General features: G+C 30.2%; 1 protein-coding gene across 1 annotated transcript in view; it reads right to left on the bottom strand.

Annotated features, from left to right (window-relative positions):
• The window catches only part of ft (cadherin-related tumor suppressor fat), an 817,460-nt gene that overhangs the window by 236,012 nt on the left and 562,240 nt on the right, over positions 1–19,208 (bottom strand). The window contains exons 7-8 of the mRNA XM_075367925.1: positions 7,034–7,462; positions 5,500–5,992 (exon numbers count right to left, since the gene is read on the bottom strand). Of these exons, the coding sequence (XP_075224040.1) occupies positions 5,500–5,992; positions 7,034–7,462 (922 nt within the window). The remainder of the gene's footprint in view (positions 1–5,499; positions 5,993–7,033; positions 7,463–19,208) is intronic.

Raw genomic sequence — 19,208 nt, 5'->3', positions numbered from 1 at the left:
TAATCAATTTATATATATATATATCTTTCAAAATATTACAAATCGATTTTTTAAATTTTTACGTGTTTTGATTTAGGAAATGTAAGTAAATATCAGATGTATTTAATATCATCATTCTTGTAGTAATTATTTGTTTGTTGCAGTAAGATAACAGCTACTTTGTTTTTAAATTTATTTTTAAGCGAAACGAGGACCTTGAAAGTCGGATTAAAAAAAATATAACTAGTAAATTTTTGTTATCGCATTAGAAATCTTGTAGATAAATATGAATATATATTATGTTATGGAAGGAGTTCTACATTTTATATTTTTGGCAGTCCGAATATAAAAACGGGAAATAATCGATTGATTTTCTTTTTCTTTGCCGAATTATCGGTCGAGTTCGACCGATTACGTTTAGTTATAATTATAATAATCTCATTTGTTTTTTATTTCGTAATTTTTTTTTTCAGTTCGATTTTTTAACTTTCATTGAATAGTGATTTGTACGATTTTTTTGTTATTTTGGCTATTAATTTATTTCGTTGTAATATATAGGCCTACAACAAGTTTTGTCTATGGATGTCATTTGTCTTTAACAGGTTTGTGTATCCGGTTTGATAGGTTATAATTTATTTTGAATCGGTAAATTAGTGGTAATCTACCTGTCATCGAACAAAAATAATGCGAGCGATTTTCTTCAAATTACTGATACAATTAACTATGTAATTTTGATCTTAAATGATAAACATTTTTTGTGCAAAAGTATTCCGAAAGTATTATTGAAGGATTTTAATAGTTTTTTGTATTTTTTTATAATACGCAGCTATTCTCTTTTAAAATATTTTTCTCTTTTTAAAATATTTTTCTCCTTGAAAAGTTTGGAATGCGATGTAGGCGTACTCGAATACGATATGACAAAACCGAATGGTTCCCGAAATTAAATTAAATTAGTCATTATGTAACCGAATAGTTTTAAATTACGATATGTTTTAAATGTTATTGACGTTCAGTTTATCGATTATATCGATTAGGTTAAGAAGCCAGGTGGAAGAAGGTCGGATAGCAGCGAACGATGGACGGATGAGGGTACGGTGGGGCCGTAAAAGGCCGGTAACTTACATAGATACTCATCTGTAAGACAGTACGTTCCTTTGTCGGAACTACCCGGGGGGGCTTCAAACATTATTAATTACATACAGACCAGACAACAATTAATAATAATATTATTTATATATTACACTACCGTCCTGGCAACTGTTTCATTGAACTGCAGTATGATATCACCTCAACGGCCACTTTGTGACATATTATCAAGAGGTTTATCATACTTCCTTCCGTTCAATTGCTTTCCTTCGTACTTCTGTAGTAGTAGTATTACATGTCTATTTGTTGTACTTCATAATTTTTTTTCAATCACGATCCAACATACATACCAACAATATATATATACATATATGCTGTAAATTTAATGCTTACTATACAAAAGTGATAATAATATAATTAACGCACTCTCTTTAGGCAATTTTCTCAGTCTTTCTGGCTAGTGCATAACAATAGTAGCAAACGAGTGTTGTGGAGTACTTTTACTGCTCAATACGGTATAAAGATGATGTAATAATAAACGGATTGAGCATAATATAATTTTTTTTTAGATAGTTAAAACAGTTAATCCTTAAGTAATAAAAACAGTTTTTTTATTTTTTAATAATTTACAAATTAAAAAAAAAACACAAGAATATCCGCTCTATAATAATGTTATTTTGTTGCAAAAACGTTAAAAAGAATCTGATGTGAACACCATCTGACTTCTTTGTAAGCCTATTAAATTACATATACACATTTTTAAAAAAACATAAAATTTTATTTCACTAATAACTTCTAATTTTTAAAAAATGTTATTATTAAATTATTATTTATTGTAAATTTTTTTTTTTATAATCACAGGTTACTAATTATTAATAAATCAATATATTTAAATTAAAAAAAAAGTTAAAAAAAGGAAATGAAATCGAATTCGAGCCGATATGTCTTCCCTTGTAAGATCCAAATATTTCATCAATTAAAATTTTATTTCACTGTAACTCTGGAACTAATGAAAATAAGTACCACTTATATTGTTGAAAAGATCTCAATGAGGGCTTACTACTGCAGTTAAGAAAAAGTAAAAAATCCAACTTTTTGGGATTTTGGATATTTTTGGTCAAGTCGATTGCAATCAAAAGGGAAGATGCACACAACTGGATGTTATAACAGTCCTAAATCCATAATTTCAACATCCTACGGGTAATCATTTTTGAGTAATGCGAGATACATACGTACATAAGTACAGATGTCACGCCGAAACTAGTCAAAATGGATTCAGGGATGGTCAAAATGGATATTTTCATTGAAATCTGAAAACTGAAATTTTTCGCGATCACAATACTTCCTTTACTTTGTAAAACGAAATAAAAAATTGAATTAAGGTAATAATTTTATTTTTTTTAGCTTTTTTTAATAATTTTTTTATTTTTATTTTTATTTTCCCCAAAAAATTGTATAAAACATTCTTTTCGTATAAAATCAGTTGTTTGCAAGAGACTCAAAAAGCGACAATATGCGTCATGATAAAAGTAAGAAAAGAAAAGCAACTTAATGAGATTACTACTGAGGGTGCGCTAAGGCTTAGAAGAACGCGAAAGCTTGTATAATTTTTTACCACAATTTTAAATAAATAACCAATATTATATAACCGTTTAAATCATTTATCAAATTCGTGTTTAGGTCTACTTTCTACAATTAATGCCAATTTCTAACAAATTTTCTTGAATATTTGCGTGAAAGTATTTTGAACAAAAAATGTTATCAGGTTATATACCATTACCTTATCTTTTACATAATGCAGCTGTAAGCAATAAAGACATAGTAATAATAACAAAAAAATTAAGTATATTCATATCGTCTATGTAAACCACGTAACTATTTATTACAAAAGTGGAAAGAATATTTCTATTGAAATCTGAAAACCGAAATTTTTAGGGATCACATTACTTCTATTATTTTGTACAAGTAAAAAAAAAAGATGCCCGATCGCAAGGTAATCTTTAAGAATTCTCTTCTACCTTGCGGTTCTACTTAACTTTTTGTTTTTAGATTTTTGAAAATTCAGTACTTATATCGTATTTTTTTATTCTTTTTTGTGTACTTAAGGATAAATCGTCTAGAACTCTTATTAAGCTATAATAATATCGATAAGTTAGCCGATCACGAAAGTTTAATTTGTTTGTCCATTCCGAATAATTTTTTTTCATTCCCTTAAATTTCAAATTTATTTCACTTCTGCATAGTCTGTGTATTTTATTTTTAATTATTTTATATATATATACTAATTCTCACTATGATTATTTACTTTTAAATTATTTATTTGCTCGTCTACAATTTTACTTATTTTAATCGTGCGATTTTCTACAATCTGATTTTTTGTAAGTGCTTTTCTATACTTTTCATTTTTGAATGATTCATCGATTTCTGTACTAACAAAATTACTATAAATAAAAAAACAATCAATCACATTCATAGACTTTATTATACGATTCGTCCTTCGCGAAATATATACGTATGTATAAATTGTTTTTCATTTTTGCCATGTAAGCTTATTTGCTTTTTTTGTGTTTGTGGCAAAACTCTTTTAAAACCAAGCAACAAAGAAAATCAATCAATCAATCACCTTCTTCCTTTCTCTCACTCTCTCTCTCTCTCTAGATATAAAATGTTTTTTAAAAATTCCGATTAAATGGATTAAAGTTGTTAATTTAGTAATAAAATTATTTATTTATTTATTTACAAAAACGAAAACCTGTTATGTACGGATAGTTGTCAACATAAAAAATTGTAAAAACATAATTAAAGTGATATCTCAATTGAGATTAAATTGAAATAAGGAAGTTATCGGAAATTGAAATAAGCGGGGTTTGTTATTTTTGGGAATGCTTGTGTAAAGATTTCGTTAGCGACTTGTTTTCCTTATTAAATCGGTTATGATGTAACCGTTTTTGCATCCATGACACACATGCATATTAGTATTTAAATATTATATTTATGTGAAAAATTAATTCGTTCACGGCGCTCTGGGAGATTGGAAATTATTTTTATTTAATATATCGTAAAAAGTAATAATTTAATGCGAAATCGAATACTCAATAAGAAATATTTTTAATGTTCTTTTAAAAATTTTTAATCTTCATTTATCAAATATTGCATTTTCCCAATTTTTGAGCACTTATAACCATGAGAAATTTCTATATCGAGTGAATATTGCATTATTCTTTTTTTCAATATTTTTATTTATAGTCGCATCAACAATTAAAGTCATTAGCGACTTATCAGTGAAATGCAACTGTACCGGTAAATGTGTAGTCTTGAACAAACTCAGGTCGACCATTCCTGAGATGTGTGGTTAATTGAAACCCAACCACCAAAGAACACGGGTATCCACGATCCAGTATTCAAATATTTTACATTAGTTCACATAATTATTACAAGAAATTACCAACGGAAAAGTATTATAAAAAAAAGAAGTAACTGCAATTTTTGCTTCATCGAGTGTAATGAAAAGTGTCCGTTGTCATTATAACAATATATAATATCCGTTCGTTTGAATCACAATCGTTATGCGATCGGAAGCAACTTCTTCCCCTGTAGAAGGATGACCTAACTTCTGAACGGGGTCCTAGTGTGAAGCAGAATAATAACAATAAATATGTTCAAGTTATATAGTAAAAAACATATTTTTTTCATTTAAATAATTCCAAACATTTTCGATGTTTATTTCTATTTTCTGTTAAAAATCATTTATAAATACAAATATTAATGATTTCCAATTAGAATCAGATGATCGATGCCTTATGATTTTTGGAAAAAAAGGTGATTTGATTTTATAAAAAACGTCTTTGAAGAAACATTTATTTGCCAAATGTAAAGATGGTCATTTTCTTCTTTTTACAAATGTAATAAAAAGAAATCCTTAACTCAATTAAATAATATAATTTAACTAATTTAGGTAAAGGTTAGGTAAGTTTATTTATTTTTAAATCTTACATAGTATTGAAAATTATATTAAACAAATGTTTTTTATTAAAAGAAAAAAAATTACACAAATACTAGAGATTTCCATGTTGTGGTTTCTTCTATTTCAGATATTTTATAATATTTTGTAACCGATGTTAGATTATATTTCTCGACTTTGTTTATTCAAATGTACTATTCAACTTGCTACGAATAACTAACAACTAACATTCCACAAATGAAAATCGGTTTGTAACAACTTCCTAGAAATGTAATCTTTAAACATCTAGCTTATATTTCAGTATTCATTAAAATTTTTGTTAAAGAAAAACGGTATATTATATTTATAATAATATTAAGTTGATAGTCTGTAAAAAGAAATATTATATGTAAAAAAAACTAATTATCATTACTTTTGACAAATTTTAATAAAAATTAAACGTGCAGTATTAAAAATAGTTTAATATAACTCACCGGTATCCATTGCGACGAGAGTGAGTATGTATTCTGACTGTTTTTCTCTGTCCAACGGTCGCAAAAGAGAAATATCTCCGGTCGATGCGTTGATACGAAACAAATCGGCGTCACCTTCTTTTAAAAAATATCTTACTTGCCCGTTAAAAGGCGGAGTATCCGCGTCATAAGCTCGCACTGTTATAACGTGAGGCGGAACGACGTTTTCCATGACGTATGCGAGATACGGCGAATCGAGAAACGTCGGAGGATTATCGTTGATATCCGCGACCGATACGGATATCGTCGCCGTGTCGTGACGGACAGATTCTTCGGCACAATCTTCGGCGCGTACGGTCAACACATAACGACTCTTTCTTTCGAAATTAAGATTTTTAGCGACGCGCACTACACCACTGTCTTCTGACATACTGAAGTCGCGGTTTTCATCTCCTGAGACTATAGCGTATCGAACTCTTCCGTTTAAACCCTCATCGACATCTGTAGCAGATACCTGTACAAATAAATTTAATTTTATAATAATTTAGTTAAAACGGGTACAACATACACACAACACATGTTACATAAAATTACAATCCCGTGTGTGTTAAGTAACAATATTTTTAAAACGTGCAGAATTGGTATTCAGATAGGTGAAAAGCACTTAAATAGTTTAATTTATTATACATTTTATTTACTATGAAGTAGAATTCCAAGGAATTTCCATAGTTTGTTTGATGTAATTTTAATTAAGGTTTGAACATTCCTAATGAGAAAATTAAAAACAACAATATGGTAATGCGAATAGTCTAGCCTGTAAGTTTTTACCGACTACCAGGTACGGTATATTAAATGTATAGTGTATAAGATGTATTATCTGTGTTTCTGGTATCTGATTTTTCTGTTTATGATGATGCATCAATAACGTCATGTAACTATTTTTGTAAAATGTGACGTAAATCATTACAAAGAAGATTAAATATCGACCTTTCCCTAAATATTCTATTATTAAACGTCTCAAAAGATTATTATATATTTTCATAATATAATACTTAGCAGCTCTGCGCTGTCGTAGTATTCATTCGTTTATTCAAATGAGAAGAAAATTGTACCTTAAAATTATTTATATCTCTATTATAGCACGGTTATAATCCGTCTCGGTTATAATTTTATGCGGTAATAAGTGAACCGTTCAGATTAAAGGAAAGCGCATATGTATTTATGTAGTCGTATTAAAAGTATTTAAAGAAATTTATATGTGTATAAGAAGAGTAAACTTCGGGTAAATTTATTAATTTTATTTTAAAGCAGCGATGGCTGTATTTAACTTAGAAGGTGTCGATGCTGATCGCTAACGAACGGCCGGGTTAGGGGAGTTTAGTATCTCTCTCCCCCGCAGCTTTGAGTATTGCTACTTTTCCACTAGCTTTTAGTTTTATCTTCGCCGAGTTAAAAGTCCTTTTTCCTTGTACCGTTAAATTCAAGCCTGTGAAAAAATTTAAAGTACATCCTTTTAAAAATAAACAAAGTAAAGCGTATGAATCAAGATAATTACCTGTAAAACAGAGGCTCCGATGCTCGCATTTTCGGCTACCGATGCGGAATACTGTTTTGGATCGAATACAGGACTATTGTCGTTTTCATCCAGTACTTTGACTAGAATGTCGGCTTGAGTAAATTTCGGCGGTTCACCTCTATCCTTCGCTCTCACTTGTAAGGTATAATTCGCACGCGATTCTCTATCCAAACGACCAGAAACTCTCAACAGACCGTCGACGGGTCCTAATGAAAACACTCCGGCGACACTCGGATCTGAATCCGGCATAAGCGAATATTCAATATATCCGTTTCGACCTTCGTCCTTATCGACCGCTTTCACCGCCAATACTACTGTGTTCAGCGGTATATTTTCAGGTACTGATGTTTCGTTCGGTGTTATAAATTCTGGCGCCATATCGTTAACGTCTTTTAGAACGATGCTCACCTGTTGTTAAACAAATAGAAAAACTAGAGTCATTACATGTGAATTATTTAAACGTTTTTTATTCTATAAATTAAAAATAAAACAAAAATCTTTACATTTACTAACTAAATATATGTATTTATTTATAACTTAGAGTAAGCATGTACTTCGCTAACATATTACTGACTGTTAAAACGAGCCGAGTAAAGGTACAAATATCTAGAAGGAATTATAAAAGTTAAGTAAAAATATTCATCGGATGGCGAATAAGAGAGAAATATTTTGTGAATCTTCTTCATTAAGAGGTTTAAAATTGAACAAACTAAAGCCTGGTAGGATTTATAAAGACAAAAAAAAAATAGAAAAATTATGTTTGAGAAATTACGTAGGAGTAATATGTCAGTCGGTATTTAACTGATTTATTGTTAAGTTTTGAGAACCATTTACATGTCTTGTTAAAAGTGAATTTTTATTTTTGTTGTTGCATAACGCAATTGTAACATAATTAACTTTTTTCTGGAATTTTTATTAAGAACCGTTTCGAGGCTCCTAAATGTGTTTCGAGGAGGGTCTCAAAGGAATTGTATATATTTTTTTTAATCTTCTCTTCTCTTTCATTATACCTACTCCAATTTTCGAATTAAAATAACTCCTCATTTATCAAAAAATTGTTTTTTTTTTAATTTTTTTTTTGTACGTAATTCTTTGTAATAAAATATATTTCTTGTTTGAGCAAGCTAAAACTAGCTAGTAAATGAATTACATTGAACTAGTTAAAATATAATTTATTTCGCCAGTACATCATTTCGTGTACTTAACAAAATTTATAAATATTTTATCTGTGCGTAATACATATGCTAGTTTCAGCAACCTTTACTTAATAAGTTTTTCTGAAACAGAACGGATTATGAACTGGTGATACATTTTTTTTTTATATCAGAAGCAGAAACATACATATATTGTCGATGTATATATACCCTTGGTTTTATTTTTTTTTTTTTACGTGTAACGACATAGGTTTGGTCATTTTAATATTTTTTTTACGCCTTTTGTTTTTGTTTGTTGAACATTTAACATATTTGAACAATAGTCGGTAAAGTTTAAATTTCTTGAACATTCGTGTGGTGTGGAAAATTTCCTAACCCAAATGAGAGTACCTTAGTTTTCTAAGTATTCAAAAAAGATTTAAATTTGTTCACATAATAGAAAAAATGTAGTAACTTTCCCTTAACTCAAATATGGTGTACATTGAGATAGCAGTATTTCCTTTTACAAGTAACATGTTGTATATTCGATTAAATTTTTTAGGTAGATTTATTATTTCTGTTGTAACGTGTACCATAATTTGACTTCCGGAAAATTTTGACATATTTTCGCGTATCACATACATTGATCCCAAAACCACAAAGCCGTAATTTTGCGCCAATCACTTTCGAATTGATACGTAAAATATAACGACCCAAAAATCTCGGTCGAGGTCGTTAATGGGAAAAATTAAACCATGCGGGTGGAAATGGGGGGCTTTTTCGTAATTTTCGCGTATCACACCCCTTAGATACCAAAACCACCGTCAGCTTCAAAAATATCACCATAACTTTCTTATTAAGTAAAATATCGAATTCGTTTAAACTTCTTACTATTTTTTGCATAAGGGCCTAAAACTTATGTAAAGGTTTTCGATATCACCAACCATTGGCTCAGGGGGTGGAAAAATGGAGTTTCGAAGACAAAAAAAAAATCACACCTCCCTTAATAGACTCAGTATCGAATCGGTTCAAAGTGGTCCTTAGTCCTCTAAACATTACCTAAAACTCAAATATGATGTACATTGAGACGCCCTTTTCCCTTAAATATCAGTACTTTCTTCAAAAAGCAACGTGTTGTATATTCGATTAATTTTTACTTTTACTGATTGCGGCCCTCGAGCAATGCGCGTTAGAAATATTGGCCCTATGAGGAAAAAAGGTCAAAGACCCTTCCTATACACAGCAATCTTTTCCACTATGATCTAATGATTATGAAATTTCTGTCCAATGTCCTATCGCGGATGTATTTTATACATACCTTACACAATAAAATTAAAAAATTTTTACGACTGTTGCAGTTAGAAATAATTAAAAATGTAATGAATTATTAAAAAGAAAAAAAACAAAAAACTTTGAAGTGATTTAATTTGTATTAAAGTTTAGTAAAATTGGGTATTTTGAATGTAATTATTAAAAGTTTATGAAAAATTAATAAGTGGAAACAAAAGTAATTTGTATATTTCTATTTTTAAATTAAATATATGTAAATATTTTTTTCTTAAAAAAGAATTCAAACTAAGTAGCTAATACAGAATTCGATAAAGTTTCTTGCTATTTAACGAGCGACATATTTGCATAAATATTCTGTTGAAACAGGAGATCTTAGAGTTCATAACAGCTACTACTATTTTTGTTTCATTTTTTATTTTATTTATTTTTTGTTTGTTTTTTTGTCCGAGGATTCAAAGCGGGAATGATGAATTGAGACGATTAGGAAATTTCTGTTTAATTCCTTCAGTTTTTAGGTAATTCTATGATATTCATCTGACATAAATTTTTAAGTCGATGTCTACCAATTAACAGACACTTTTCTGTCTGTGTGTCTGGTCTTCTCGTCATTCCATTTTTTTCTTTCTTTATGTCTTTAATTTCAAATTTTTACTACTAGAAAATCTTACCAAATATAAATATTCGAATTTATTTATCTGCAAATGAGTTATTAAAAATAAAACCGGTTATCATTTAACTTTTCTGTTAATACTGTATTATGAAGATATACATTACCGTTTTATAACTTCTCGTATAAATTAACTATTTTTCTAGATATCGGATATGACGTATTCTTTATTAGAATAAATTATTAATTAAAATAAAATGACTGCATCTCAAAACATCGGCATAAGTAAAAATAAATCTTAAGGGCTAAAGTTAAATATTTCATTCTTATGCGTAATTATACAGTTTATTCTTTTGATATTTGAAACATAAAAATTATAGAGTAAAAGTTAATTTACTGTTATAAGTAAATTAATTTATTAAAGTAGTCAATACTTACTTCATTGTAATAATACAATAAAGTAGATATTTTTAATATAAAAATGCGTTAATAAAGTCGTTAGAATATAAAAATTGAGAAGGAAAATTGATGTATTAAAAAAAATTAATTAATTACGAAATAAAAACTTTCAATAAAAATCAATGAAAGATATAATTAGCCTTTGTTGTAACTTTTATCTGTCCTTTATTGTATTGTGTTTTTCACAGTAAGACTTTCTTTTCGGTAAATTACTAAGTTTATTTATATCCTTATCGATGAGTTTAAAACTCAAAAACTAACTGGCTTTAAAATAGCCGTAAAAAAATCAAAGGTAGGCATATCTCCGATTACTTTTTTCTAAACCTTTACCATTTCCACTTCTTTATTAAAGGCTTTTAAAAAAAATAATAAATCTTTATTCTGATCGGAACATAAAAATACATTATATAGATCACGTCAGTATAAGATAAATCATTATAAATATAAAAACAAACTATAAGATAAAATATGGAAATAGTTAGAGTTCATGTAATCATTTAAATACAAAATACTTGAAATAATGTTAAGGTTAATACATTAATTATAAAAAATTACTATAAAATAATTCACAATTAAGAAGCCGCTATTGAAAAATATTTGGAGCAAATATTTATGTACACGTTGAAAGGATGCACACAAATCGTGATTTTTTTTATTTTAATTAGTACTGTTTAAAAATTCATCAATAGAGTAATATTGTTTCTATAAAAACGTTGTTTTTTTTAATTGTACTTTAAATAAATTGGTGAGAAGATTTCGTAGATGGTTCGGCAATTTATTAAAATGGGAAAGGGAAAATAATAGGTTCTTTCTCGTAAGTTGAAGTATTGTGTTGAGTATACGAAAACAGTTCCGGTGCCTGGTTTAGCAAAGATGAATATTGTTATTTTTTTTTTTTTTAGAATAATTGACTGTTCATTTTAGCAAATATTATACATTCATAAGTACTTAAGGATATACTTATTTAAGTATATACGAGGTCTCATTACTTTAATTAGTAATGAGACCGGTTCAGAAAAAACGTTTTATTTACAATCCAATTATACATGGACTGTATTACCTTCGAAATAGTTTCCTTGGGAAGCCACGCAACACTTCAAAGCTCAACACTCTTCATAGCAGTGTTGGAACTCAGAAACCGGAATATTCTTCAGATGGTTGGTTATATTATTTTTGGTGTTCTTTGAGGTATTTTTTTTAAAGTTAGGAACAGGGAAAAGTCACAGGGACTCAAATCAGGTGAATAAGGTGGTTGAGGAACTGCAGGAATGTTTTCCTTTGCCAAAACCCCTATTAATTGAGATTGCAGGGTGACAAGGAGCATTGTCCTGCATCCAGTAGGCGGGCCCGCAGTCTTTCAAGAATTTCTCGGTAAACATATTGATTTACTACAGTCTGTCCTGTAGTCAAAAACTCCTTATGGACATGGTTTTAATTTTTGATTTGCTCATTTTTGCTTTTTTTAGGACGTGGTGAGTTTGAAGTGTGTCACTCCTTGCTCAGGCGTTTTGTTTCTGGGTCGTTTTGATCCAAAATTCATCACCAGTAATATTTTTTAGAAAATCAGGATCGGGTTTAATTCGCCCTACCAAGATCGCGGCACACTTCCACCCTGTTGTTTTTCTGTTCAACAGTGAGGTTTTTCATTTATGAAGGTTCAACACTGTGGTACGGTTCAAATTCAATTTTTCTGCCATCATTCTGACAGTTATTTGCCGGTTGTATGGTATCAAGTCTGTGATTCGCTTTTTAGAAAATCAGTATCAGTTTCAATTCGCCCTAGAAGATCGCGGCACACTTACAGCCTGTTGTTTTTCTTTTCAACAGTGAGGTTTTTGGGACCAATTTTGCACAAACTTTTTTCATGTCCAATTCTTTTGTCAAAATTTGATGGACTTGTGGTACGGTTCAAATTCAATTGTGCAGTCATTCTGACAGTTAATCGCCGGTCGTACCGTATCTCTGATTCGCTCAACAATGTCGTCACTTTTTGACATTAACGGTTTTCCATAGCGTGGATCGTCCGCAACTGATTCCCGGCCATCAGAAAATGCTTTAAACCACCTAAAAGCTTGGGCTCGTGACAGAACGTCATCACCATAAGCCTTTTTCAATTTTGAAAAAAATTCAGTAGCATTCTCACCGAGTTTAACGCAAAAGTTAATTGCACAACGTTGCTCACAATTGGTATCGCTCATTTCTGTAACGTACAACAAAAACTCGTTTCATGAAAAGTTTGTTTACATCTCACGTGGCAACAATAGATTAAAAATATACCTTATATAATCCCTTATATAAATACCTTATATAAATCAACTGTTTATATAACCATATATTTACTAGTAACTTTACAGTGTTGCCACTATGGCTGCCAAGAAAAACTCGTCTCATTAATTTATTTACAGATCTCGTATTTAACATATTTAATTTTCAAATTAGAGGTCTACAAGATTCATACTTATGGGCGACAGATAGTGATTTGACACCCCATTTTTGTATCTTAAAAGTACATTATGATTTTTTGAGGAAGTCTCAATAAATGACATTACACTGTATACGAGAATATACGTAAAACCTTTGCGTTTTATTAAGCCGCTTCAGAGCAAAACAGTAAGGCAAAATAAAAACCAAACAAATACCCTAGTTTTTAATAACGTAGATAAAAATACAGTGTCTCATAAATTTCGATACTTAAGAAAAATATACGTTCTTTTATGAAGGCTATAGTGTACTCAAGCTGTGCTGAAATATACTTGTAATGGCATTGGTGATACGTTCCTTGAGATGATTTATGTTTTATTTCTTTTCCTGATTCACCATGGCTATCGTACAAAAATATTTATTTTTCCTATGGAAACTTATGGGAAACTCTGTAGTTAAAACATGTCCCGCGTGTTTATTAACCGACCTTTTTTCATTGTTTTCATCCGGTTTGGGGGCTTTGTTTTTTGAGCTACAGTTTTCTGGTTCGATATTCGTATAATAGTTGTCACAGTCACAATTGCTTCTCATATTAATTATATGGGATAAAGTCACATTCGGAAAAAAGTTTTTTTTTCACATAATCTATACGTTGTCGGCCTTGAGAAAACTGCAATGATTAACAGATAATCAGAAAACTTGATCCGTTAACTTTCGGATCGGGCGAAGACTGTAAAATAAGGTTATTTATCAACCAGTATGTGGAGAATATTCTAAATTGATTTGTTGATTTCATTTCATCGCGAGTTAATTGGAATTGGAAGCGAGTTAAAAAAATACTCGAGACACGGTACTTTTCTTCATTAATATTTTAATAGCAATTTTAAAAATGATATGAAATCTGATTTGTTAAGAAAAAAAATGATTGGGGATATAACAAAATGTACTTTTATTTTTACCATCTGTTAATGATGTCAAAGAACAATTTTGATCCGGAGTAACAGCACAAGACGAAAAGATAAAGATGCTACGATTTGCTGATGATATAGTAATTCTAGCAGAGAGTAAAAAAGATTTAGAAGGAACAATGAACGGCATCGATGAAGTCCTACGCAAGAACTACCGCATGAAAACAAAAAAGAACAAAACGAAAGTAATGAAATGTAGTAGAATAATGTAGATGAACCACTGAATGTAAAAATAGGAAGAGAAAAGATTACGGAGGTAGAAGAATTTTATTATTTGGGAAGTAGAATTACTAAAGATGGACGAAGCAGGAGCGATATAAAATGCCGAATAAGACGAGCGAAATGAGCCTTCATTCAGAAATATAATTTATATACATCAAAAATGAATTTAAACGTCAGATTTTTGATAATATACGTTTGGAGCGTACCTTTATATGGAAGTGAAACTTGGACAATCGGAGTAAAATATTAGAAGCTTTTGAAATGCGGTGCTATAGGAGAATGTTAAAAATCACATTGGTAGATAAAGTGACAAATGAAAAAGTGTTGCGGCAAATAGATAAAGAAAGAAGCGTTTGGAAAAATACAGTTAAAAGAAGTGACAGACTTATGGGCCACATATTAAGGCGTCCTGGAATAGTCGCTTTAATACTGGAGGGACAAGTAAAAGGAAAAAATTGTGCAGGCAGGCAACGTTTGGAATATGTAAAACAAATTGTTAGGGATGTACGATGTAGAGGGTATACCGAATGAAACGACTGGCACTAGATAGGGAGTGTTGGAGAGCTACATCAAACCAGTCAAATGACTGAAGTAAAAAAAAAAAATTACCATCATCATGAAGAAATTTATTGAATTCACTGACAAAAATATAATAGGACTATTACAACTACAACCTGCATTATAATAAAATTGTTATAATCTCTGCGTCCGGCTTTTCAATCTTTGTCCGGAAACATTTCTTTCAAGAAATGTCGCAGTTTATCTATCTTAGTGATTCGTAATTCACATTATTTACGCGAAGAAGACAGGCAGGCCGCAGTTCACCTTCACTCCATCGATCTTGTGTTAAAGATATAATTAGACTAACTATATCCATAAACAAAAATGCCTCTTATCGATAACATCTTCCCGTTTTTTGAATCTAGAAAAAACCTTGTTCGTACTGAAAATTAACAAATAACTGACCTCCCGATTTAGTCGTAACTTTTCGCGGAGAATGTAGACTTTAATCAATGAAGTATTTTATTTTAATTCCATTAAAATTGATATACTATTTTAATAAAAAAAAATTTAATTGATAGTAGCTGACAAGTGCCACGGTATAAAAAAGTCTGCGAAATAGGTGATACGGTTTTATTTTCCGGAGGGAAAACAAGTTTTTGTTTCCGATCGTATTATGATAAAAAAGTAAATGACAAAATTTATTCTTAAACTACATATATCAAATAGATATATCACAATAGTCTTAATTTAAAATCAAATTAAAATTTGTCCCAATCTTTTTTAGGGCTGTATAAATTAAAAATCCAAGATTCAAGCGCCGTCAGTCGTTCACTTTCACAAAGACTGATGTGATATTCACTAGACGGCCGGTTCTTGTGGTTAATAGGGAAAGGAAAAGTTTCACTTGTGGGCTTTAATATCACTTATTTTTGCGGGTGAGGCGTTCGATATGCTGCAGTATATTCGACCAACTGAAATGTATTTTCGTCGCAAAATTGATTTACATCTCGTTTTCAGTTTGAAACGGGTAGTTCGTCATTTTTTTAGTACGGTATGGCGTAATCTTTATTCGTATCGCGTTACCTTAATCAGTTAAGTAATAAATTACAAAAAATAAAAATATATATGTAGGTCTTTTAGAATAAACACGATTACTTTAATAAGATGTGATATAAATTACTCGTAGAACTGCACGATCAGATATTTATTAAAAACATATCTTCCGAAGAAAACTCTTAAAAAAGGTAGGAAGGTAAACCAATTATAAATTTTAAAGTTGTTTTTCTATTCTTGTTACCGGTAATTCTTTCCTTTTATGAGTTCATTTAATATATTATTAACTGTATCGTTATCTTTTATTTATTAAAAAAAAAGAAAGAAAACTCTATGCAGTATCATCAAAGTTGTATGGAAAATCAGTAGCGGAATTATGTAAGTAAAAGAAAAAAGATAAATAAGAGAACTAGTAAAAATAAAAAGAAGAAAATGAATAAAGAATATGTAAAAAAAGAAGAGTTGGGCGTAGTAAACACGAGGAGTGCGGGCAATTCGTCAATTCGCGACAAATAGCAGCAGGAGCGGCAAGCAGGTACCACCATGTGAAAATATCCTGCTGCCTCGTGGCATTATTGTCGTTGTGTTCTTTAAAGGCTGCACCGGGAGAGAGGAAGAAGTAGAAGAAGACTCCCATACCGATGCGAGTTCGAGAGCGGTGGTGCCCTTCCAGCATAATTTTATTCAGCATATATTTACATATTTTTATTTTAAAATTCATGGCAGCATAAAATATTTATTTTTCTGTCCGATAATGAACAAACTGCGAAATACAAAGTCTTCCAATCTCTTCTACGCGACTGAAAGAGAGAGAGAGAGAGAGAGGGAAAAGATGTAATAAAAGAAAAAGATAGAAATATAGTCGGTCGGTTCGCCTGTCAAGGCTCCACCGAGCACATCATATTCCTTCATTTCCTTCTTTTGCCTATTTTTTCTTTCTTTTTAATCTTTTTTTGTATTTCATTTTTTAACCGAACAATCCGGATTTAAAAGTAGCCTAGTATAGAGAAGAACGGCGTGTCGGTATCATAAGATCATGAGAAAAGAAATTCATCTTATTTCCATCAACTATGTTAATTTCATATATGTATATATATATATTTTAATTTAATTAATTAATGCGTTTTGAAAAACTGTGCTTATGTGTTGTTTTTTTTTTGGAAAGATTTTTTTAAAATTTTTTATAAATATGTATTATTGGTAAAATTTTGAAAAATATGTATTTTTAATATGTTAGCCGATTTATTAGAATGAACTGTATTACAGTCCGTTATAACCAGAATTTTTAATGCTGACTTTTAATTACATTCCAGAAACCTAAAATTCCCTTGTATTAGGTTACTATGTACGTTTTGCTTTTCGTCGAATCGTGTAATAATTTTTGCAGTTACTTATAATTTAATTATTAATATTAATCTACTAAAATTTATTCATAAATATCTTCTTTATTTAGTGTAATACATATATTAATAAATTTAATATAGATATGAGTACCTTCTCCACAGATATATACTTATATTATATAAAATAAATGCGAGCATTTATTGAGCTTTTTAGTAAATTATTGTTTAATGTATTTGATTTCAATCCTGACCTCGGTCTTTGATTATAATCGGGTCCTTTTATATCATCACCGATGAGCTTGAGGCATAATAGCTCGCTTTATAATAAGATAACAAATGAAAGCAGCTTATTCTGATTTCAGAAATTATTTTTTCTACTGACCTATTACAAAATATTATAAAAAATTATTAGTGAATGCTTTTTAGCTTTGTTCCATTTAACGCTAGTATGAAATGTTCAAAAGATAGTTTTAAAACAAGCTCTGTTAAACGGCAAACAGAAAATATTCTCTCGCTGTTCAATCTGTAGCTATAAGTTTTGGACCAGCGATTTTCCGGTATCACGTATTGTCGGTCGACGACACGCAAATTCCACAGAATACAAGCGATGTTTAGTTCTACTAGTGACACATTCACTGTGTTCATCGCAGGGACCGGCCTTTTAATGAACATCATTACTCTGATAGAAATCGACTCTGACAGTCGCTGACCGAATAATCTACCCCTTTTTATCGTAAATCTTCGTATAAATTTTATTTTCTCTTTTTTAATATTAGAATGATAATAAATAAAATTTAATTAAACTTTTTGACGGTATAATTTATTTTTTCTCACAAAACCATTTCACAATGTCTAACTGATTAAGAATTTTTATTTTTTTAACCTCCGTAACCCCCGTTAGGTATTGCTTCAGAGGATGAGGTGAATGTTTTGTAGCGTGTGAAAAATGTCATTCCTGACCAGGATTCGAACCCGGAACCTCCGGATGAAAGGCCGAGACGCAACCACTCGCGCCATGGAGGCCGGCAACTAATTAAGCCCTTTCTTTCTTTCTTTTTGCTGTTTATCCTCCGGTAATTACCTTTCAGATAATACTTCAGAGGATAAATGATGATGATATATAGGAGCGTAAGTGATGTGTAATCATGTACAGTCTCAGATCGACCATTCCTGAGATGTGTGATTAATTGAAACTCAACCACCAAAGAACATCAGTATCCACGATCTAGTATTCAAATTCACGAAAAAATAACTGATTTTACTAGGACTTGAACGCTAGAATTCTAGACTTTCAAATCAGCTGATTTGGGAAGGCGCGTTCACCACTAGACCAACCCGGTGGGTTAACTTAGCCCTAATCGTGATAAACGTTACTATGGACGTACATTTATAAAGAAATAGAGAAATAACTTGAATAGTGGGTGTAAGCTTTTGAAAGATTCTCTATCAGAGTATTCGTTTTAAAAACGAAATCTAATTTCGTCTGGTTTTTTATTCTGAAATTGTTTGATGTAGACATCAGAAGTTTCTTCAGAAATTTGATTGACATAGTTTTATTTGTGTAATACAGATTTGATATTGCATATTATAACCAGAAAATTTTCTTACATTCAAAGTGTTGTTAGGCGAAACATCAAGAAAATTATTTAAAAATCGAGATGTAATACTACTACTACTACTACTACTACTACTACTACTACTACTACTACTACTACTACACACACACACACACACACACACACACACACACACGATATATATATATATATATATATATATATATATATATATATATAGTATTCCCAAGATGGTGGGCTGACTATATCTTTTCGGATTGTACTTGTAAAACTAAAGAAAAATTACCCTTAGGAAAAATGGCAATTTCTCCTTCGTTCTCCCACTGTCCGCCATTTTGTTATTTTTATATAAAAATTTATATCAGGCTCGGATAGACAAATCACATTAATATTATTTGGTAAGCGTCTTGGCAATAAAGTTTTAAAATTAGCAAAAATTAAGACTTAAATACCTTCGAAAATTACAAAATGGCGGCCACATTTATTTCTTAATTCATTATATCTCCATAAATTTTAGCTTTAAAAAATGCATGTTATTTGCTAAGGTATTTAAATCCTATTTTTTGTTCCTTTTAAA

This window comes from Lycorma delicatula, chromosome 6 (genome assembly GCF_047948215.1).
Source record: "Lycorma delicatula isolate Av1 chromosome 6, ASM4794821v1, whole genome shotgun sequence".
Classification (NCBI taxonomy): Eukaryota; Metazoa; Arthropoda; class Insecta; order Hemiptera; family Fulgoridae; genus Lycorma; species Lycorma delicatula.
Note: the sequence above shows the minus strand (reverse complement) of the source record. Positions and strands in the feature narration are given on the sequence as shown.